This window comes from Dreissena polymorpha, chromosome 14 (assembly GCF_020536995.1).
Source record: "Dreissena polymorpha isolate Duluth1 chromosome 14, UMN_Dpol_1.0, whole genome shotgun sequence".
Classification (NCBI taxonomy): domain Eukaryota; kingdom Metazoa; phylum Mollusca; class Bivalvia; order Myida; family Dreissenidae; genus Dreissena; species Dreissena polymorpha.
Window position 1 is genome coordinate 7835580 of NC_068368.1, and position 7507 is coordinate 7843086.

The 7507-nt window shown below is 35.2% G+C and overlaps 1 protein-coding gene across 1 annotated transcript; it reads left to right on the forward strand.

Moving 5' to 3' along the window:
* The first annotated feature begins 3605 nt into the window (after positions 1–3605).
* On the forward strand, positions 3606–6773 carry LOC127858292 (uncharacterized). Its single transcript, XM_052395289.1, has 2 exons — positions 3606–3844; positions 4326–6773. Exons 1-2 carry the CDS (start codon positions 3683–3685, stop codon positions 6165–6167), a joined length of 2004 nt encoding a protein of 667 aa, XP_052251249.1. The 5' UTR covers positions 3606–3682; the 3' UTR covers positions 6168–6773.
* Positions 6774–7507: the final 734 nt, after the last annotated feature.

The following is a 7507-nucleotide window of genomic DNA, read 5'->3' on the forward strand; positions in this document are numbered from 1 at the left end:
TGGATAGAAGTGTAACTGAATGAAAATGGATAGTTTTGCGATGGAAGCTTGAATGGGTTGACTGTAAGATTGTATCAGTAAATGGATAGGTTGTGAGAAAGCGCCATGATTTGATGGGGAATAGGATGGATAAATGTAGGATAAATGCGGTATTGTGTTGATAGATGAACGGATTGTATGATGTGTGTTAGGGTGACTGCATGATAAGACCAATGGTAGAGTGTCAGCATGAATAGATGGATATTGATACGTCAGCATGAATAGATGGATGGTAGGATGTCAGCAAGATTGGGTGTATTGTGGGTGGGCGGATAACTGATAAAAAAATGCGATGCATGTTTAAAATACACATAAAACACGTTTGGGATTTAGTGTACCAACCATGACATGCGTCATAATACCTAGGATAACACAAAAAGCAAGTCCCAGTTTGGGCGAATGAGTTGCATGCATTACAGTCTTTACTAAATTTTGAAACAATTAAACAACTAAAAAATAAAATCAACAAGAGCTGTGTTTGTGAAACACAATGCCGCCTATTGCAACGCTTTGAAGCCGCAGGGCAGCTATTTTAGAAAAAAAGACATTTGACCTTGAAGGGTGATCTTGACCTTTCACCACTCAAAATGTGCAGCTCCATGAGAAACACATGCATGCCAAATATCAAGTTGCTATCTTCATCTTCAATATTGCAAAAGTTATGACCAAAGTTAAAGTTTTGGGACAGACAGACAGTTACACACAATGACAGACAGGCCAAAAACAATATACCCCCGATCATTCAATCCGAGGGCATAAACACCATTATGTCACTCTGAAATTATCGAAAATAATAATATTTCACCAATATATATATTGTCAGAGATTCGAGAATCAAAGTCATTAAAAGAAATTACAGTATGAGCTAGTTTAAAGATAGAATTATAATAAGTATATTTAAATCATTCATAAAACGGTTTAAACGCTAAAACAAATGATTTCATCAGTAAAAATATTCAAAAGCAATCATCCGGTACCTAGTCTTGCAAATAATGTTCAGTGGGAAACGTTTTTTATATTAACTCGGAACTCTAAAACTTATGGCTTTTAAGATAATGGTTACTGATGGCAACCTTGAAAACTGAACTTTGTCAATATACGGCAATCTGGTCGGTAAACTTCAACCATTATCTTTTGAACTTTGGGAGATTACAACCCCTTTCTGTATTTAGTTTTGTGTTTTAGGAATATATTGTCTTAACAAAAACGAAACGTAGTCCATATAGCTTGATGCCATCTTGTGTTTATCTTTTAAAATGTGACCAACATAAGACCTTTGATCAAGTGGAACATTAATCTGATCAATATGGTATGTATTAACTGCAGTATTGTTTTTAAAGATTGTTTTATACTCTTATACAAAACAGAGCATGCATTTTCAAACGGCTTTATATCAAGGACATTTTGCGTGGTTGGTATGACGAGAATTATAAACTTTTTGATTATATTTCTTTAATGTTGCAAAGCCATTTTAATTAATGGCCATATCGCTAGAGAACGAGAGTTAATTTATGGCAACACCAAGGACTGAAGATGTACATGCTATTGATGTACCATTTATTGTTGAGACTTGGCTGTGACATAATCGTTTGCTTACGGTATAAGATGGATTCAGTTCTACCAAAGTTAAATGAGAGATATTGTGTACTAGCCAGGGACTAACTGAGTGCATATCCTCTTACAAAGCTGTTTTTACATAAGATATATTCTTGAAACCAATCATGCAGAATCATTTTGCATAAAGACACAGCTCTTTGTAAGCTACTGCTGACAGGTTAGTTACATATATTAAAGAAGCAGAGGACAAATTATGGATCCCTTAGGAATACCGTAAGACATGTTTGCTGTTGCAGAAAATATAACCTATGCACAAGAATCTGACGGATGCTGGTCCCGTAAAATAAGTACATTTGACATGGAAGAGACGGACACTAGAGGACTGAGCTTTCTATAATTTGCCACAAGCCACCAAGTAGCATAAGCTTATACACAGAACCCACACAAACCGTCCAGACAAGCAAACTGGTATGTGCCAAACGGGCAAGGACACAGTCAAGATCTATTTTATACTAGCTGTCTGGATAGATGAAACTTTGCTGCATGGGTGGATTGAAGTGTTTCTGCATGAATGGATAGTAATGTTGCCAAATTGATGGATGATACAATGACTTATAAACGAACGAAACAGTGATTGGTGTGTAATCAAGAAAGACTGCCACCCAGACGGGTATATCTAAACGTTTCGCTGATTAAATTGGGAGAGTTCGAACAAAGAAAAAACATTATTATAAATTGAGATGACAAATATATGTATTAAACAATAAATTGCGGAGCCGGGTAAGGTCTCGTTACCAACACCGTCAAGTCGGAAATGGGACTGATTTGACTTGCTCCCACCATCAATCTCTGCTTGGTAGAGAAAGTGGTTTAGCAGGCGCCAATATACGCTCCATAATCGCCGCTGTATATACAACTAATGATGCTATAAAATAATTTGTACCAAAATTCGATATGCCACGTCTGGAGCGTTTTTGAGATGAAACTCAAAAAAGTTATGTATTTGAAGCTGCCCTGGCAACAATTTTTATGTCAGAGAAACATTTCTATCTTGACAAATATTTTATCGGCTGTTATCGTAATTTCAATTGGAAGGCACGAAAAAGGTATACATTTACATTGAAAAAAGCATTAATGTAAATGGCGAGTTCATTAACGGTTGTCATTGCGTGTGTATCATTCATTTGAAAGTTAAAACTATTACACCACAGTCAGTCTCTGCATTTTGCATTCCTTCCCCCTTCCGATAAGCACGTATTTACCGACATGTATAAGACGACAACGCGCAAATTCCATTTCAAATGAATACGGCTATTAAGTTTCGTCTCTAAAACAACTGTATTCCTTAAGATTCAGCTATCCCCTATCATGGAAGTAACGCAATATAGCAAATCAAATGTATGTACGTTGAAATCTGTTTTAGTAAGTTATATCACAGCAATAAGTGTTTGTTTTACAAAAAAAGTTTGAATTGAAGAATGAATAAATTGCTGACAGCAAAATAAGAAGTTTTTTAAACTCAACTGTTGACGCTTTAAAATAAAGCATGCGTTCGTATTGACTAAATGTAAGTTTCTGTACATATTTACTTGTTTTGTGCAATTGACGTTTTTTCATTTGTATTTTAAAATCAACTGTTTTTATAAAACAAATAGAATAAAAAAACGTGAATAAATGAAAATGCAATCTTTTTTACTATTACTTAGGAAATGTTCACAAAAACAAGTCAATTTTGTCAAGGACTAATTAATGGACATGCACAAATTATGGAAACATTTTTTAATGAAACACTCCTTCTAGCATACTCATTGACTATTAAACTACAGAATGGAATGAAATTCAATCGTGTTCTATTTATTACCACTGTCCTTAAGTTTTGCCATACATTATCTGTTTGTACATGTTTTCGGTTCAAGTATTGATCGCTGTGTTTTTCAACGGATTTATCGCGCGTTTATTGGTTTGTCTTCGCGTTCATATTTGTACACCCTATCATAATCAGAAGAAGGGGCACACGATTACAAGACATTTCTAATACGTGTTCTATTTGAATTTGATCTGCTATGATATTGTGGTTGAAAACATAATGGCGACTTTGGATCATGCAACCGACTCTTTTGAGTCATATAACATGGACAAAGAAAAGAGCCAGGAACTTAAACGTTTGGCTGAGAAACTGGACTCGAAGTTATCCACAGCTATTCAGCAGACGCTGGCAATAGTGCCAATACACAACACATTGCTAGAGGTATGTTTTAACAATAAACAAATTTTTATATTATTTTATTAACGACGTCGCACATGTACAAAATGGAAATGTGTGACCAATATTATGCTGACTTCCAGTTTCAACGGTACATTTACTTTGTTTTAAATTCTTTAATGTTGATATATGGTTATTATTGTTATCTGCAAAAAATCGACCATTATATGATAATACACGTACACTTTTATTTTTCAATATTTACTTTTCATCGGAAGTACCACACAATTGATATGTTATCATGAAAATGCAATAACGTCGAAACTAGAGTATTTTTGAATGATCATTTATTGCCACATATAACAACAATATTTACACTGAGCTTTTGAATACATTAAACTATTGATAACATATAAGTGAGGCATTGTATTGTTTAAGCATATTTGGGCATCCAATAAAACTAAAACTACAAAAACTGACTAAATAAAAGTGTAAATTATGTTATATCAATCATTTTGAAATGCAGGAACTATCGGAACTAAAACTTGTTCCAGTCGGAAGTTCTCAAGATGGGTCTAAGGTGAACACCCCCTACGACGCTGGTGACGTGGATATTATGCTTATTGAAACGAAGAAGCTTTTATCAGAACCTTTGTTTCGGTATGTTAAAGATCATCCGGCGTCCCTTTGGGTACTTGGTAAGAACAAAGCACACGAGGAGTATTTTAAGGACCTAACTTTAATTGAAGGTCAGTATGTCCCAGTGACTGCGCTGAGACATATCAAAGGCGAATACGAAGAACAATTAAACGCCGTTATCAACAGGAAAGTACAAATCGGTGCATACATTTCTGAAGATAGAATCAATACCATTGGGCGATCGAAAGTAGGTTATAAATATGAATCGACACAAACTGGAGACGATACGGGCAACACAGAAGAAAAATCACTTGAATTCGAGAAATGTCTGTCCGCAGACATTGTTCCTGCTTTTTCGTTCAAAGGTTGGCCATTTTCAGCGAATGAATGGATTAAGAGAAAAAGAGAATGGCCATCAGAGGATGTCGTCGAGAAGGTTATTGACACGGGCTGTCAGATTGTTGCTAGGCAGCCAGTAGACACCGAAACAGATTCAACAAGCATTCCTGAGTTTATAGAACGAGATTTTGAGGCAAATCAGAACGACGGCAATATTTCTGATACACAAACACATGAAATCAAATTATACGATCGCAATGATCAAAATAACGCGGACAAAGCTGAAGTCGATTCACATGAAGAAAACGAAAAAGATGGCTATTTCCGTTTGTCATTTTCTCGAGGCGAACTTGTCCTGGTCAAAAGCCTCTCGGAGCTGCAAGTTTTATGTTGGCGCGTCCTGAAAGCCTACCAGAAAGCTTATTTAGAGACTCAGCCGCAAGTTTTGACATCATATCACTGGAAAACGGTATTCTTCTGGGTCGTAGAAGAGACAAAGCCAAGCTTCTGGAACGAGGAAAATTTAATGAACGCTGTTTTGAAAATGCTTGATAGGATGATTGATTGCATCAAAAAACGCTTTCTCCCTCTTTATTTTGTTCGAACCCAAAACTTAATAACGTCCAAACACGAAGAAGCGATAGAAAAAGCACTCGAAAAGATTAAAATTATTCGTGAAAAGCCAATTGAAAGACTCCAACAGTTTCTTGACAACCCTCCAAAACCAGACATCAAAAAACCGGAAAAACAAGCTGCGAAACATAACAAACCAATAACAGCATCGGACGTTTTTAATGAAAACTTCAATGACAAAAACGCAGACTTGTTCAGTAGTCGTGAACAGGGTGTAATGGATTTTTTAAAAGAAACGTTGTCACGTGCCAGCTACAGGGGATCTTTTCAAACCGATGAACTAAACGAATCAATACTAACGTGCGCGGAAGAAACTCCAGAGAGCCAGAACTCATCTACAGAGAAACAAGCTGAGCAAATGGGAATAAATTGGAAACAAAACTTAGTTGATGTAGTTCATCAGCTGACAGGTGCATCACATACAGAAGATGTACTTAATAACGACCAGTGCGCATCCGGAATACCGGAAAGCGAGATACCAAACCTGGAATCGGTACTGAAGTTAGTAGGGGAAAATTTTAAGATGCTGAGTGGGGGAGAGAAAAGTGAAGCTGACCCAGACTTTGGTCGGGCTCTTGTCGAATTGACGAACCAAAACCAGAATCGTAATGAAAGCGCACCTAGTGATACAAATAATGCGTTCGATTTTGGGACCTTAATGGCCAATATAAGACAATTTACGAGGAAAGAAATTGAAAGGCAAGAAGAGGGGAGAAACCATAATCACGATGCTGAGGGTTCATCCGCTGAAAAATAAAGAGAAAATCACATAGGTTTCGATACCGAAACGACATGTGTTTTTTAATTGTGCATGCGTCGAGACATTTTGAAAATAAAGAGAGTTTTCAAGGCCAGACATTTTAACAATACAAATATATATCACAAAGGTCAATAACATATAACTCTCATATGTTTCAATTTTATATGACGTGCGATTTAGTAAACGAAAGTACTACCTTTCAAATATTTAATTGTCAGACATTTAAAACTGCGTTTAAACATTTCATCATCAGACTCAAAAGTGATTTATATATGAACATTTCTTGATTAATGACTTTTGATATACATGTACTACAATCTGATAAACGACAATTATCGCAGAAAGCATAAATGTTTTCACGGTTATCGAGTTTATTTGTTTGAACTTTATTAACATGCTACTAATTGATACTGTTAACCATGGATTTCATAAAAGAAAGCAAAAAACACCACATCAACAACATAAACATGGGTGAAGAAAATATAGGAATGGTCTATTTTTTTTACTGCTAAGCAATTTCAGTGACACTATGGCCTGATCCGTCTGTGTACAATTTATGTCGTAATATTTCTTTTACTTAATAACATGCGATTGTTTTATTGTTTTAAAATCTTTAATGATAACTTACATATAATAGATTGTTCTTTATAGAACATATTTTATCGTTATTTCTTTATAACGTAAGTTGTCTAATAGTGACATAATTATAATGATGTTGTGCGTCCTGATTGCAGAACATGAGTACGTTATGGATGCAGGAGTAAGTACATTCCATGCATAATCTCTTCAAGTCAATCAATGCAAATAGGATTGAAATGTATCTTTTTAAAGCATTTAAACACTTACGACACATTTCAAACCTTAAATCATATAAGTGTTTGATGTTGATGATTTATATAATATACCATACGTATGCCAATCATTTCTGTCTCGTAAGTTTGTAGGCTAAGAAACTCAAGTTTCTAGCGATACGTATGTCAATCTCTGAATTTCTAAGCATTATTTAATACGATGATATTTGTGTGCAAAGCACAACTCACTGAGTGATAAATTTTGTATTAATTTTGACAAGAAAGGACTAAATATAGTCATTTGTTAAATATGATTAGCACTAACCAGATATTTTTAATGTAAATTTTCTATATCACTTATATTATAGCAACGTATGTAAGGGGAGGGTACATTTTAAGTAAACACTATTGATTTCTCGGTCGGTTGTCATATCGTGGAATATTGTATTCGCCTGAGGTTTTGTGCTGCAAATGGTGTGTCCCCCGCACAACTGTTATCTTAATTGTCAGGATATTATTTATATTCCTAATTTGATTATTTCACAC

Excerpts from the sequence above, each read along its gene's own strand:
- LOC127858292 (XM_052395289.1), top strand. The coding sequence starts at position 3,683 with ATGGCGACTTTGGATCATGCAACCGACTCTTTTGAGTCATATAACATG. Across the intron at positions 3,845-4,325 it reads TACACAACACATTGCTAGAG|GAACTATCGGAACTAAAACT; the intron begins GTATGTTTTAAC and ends TTTGAAATGCAG.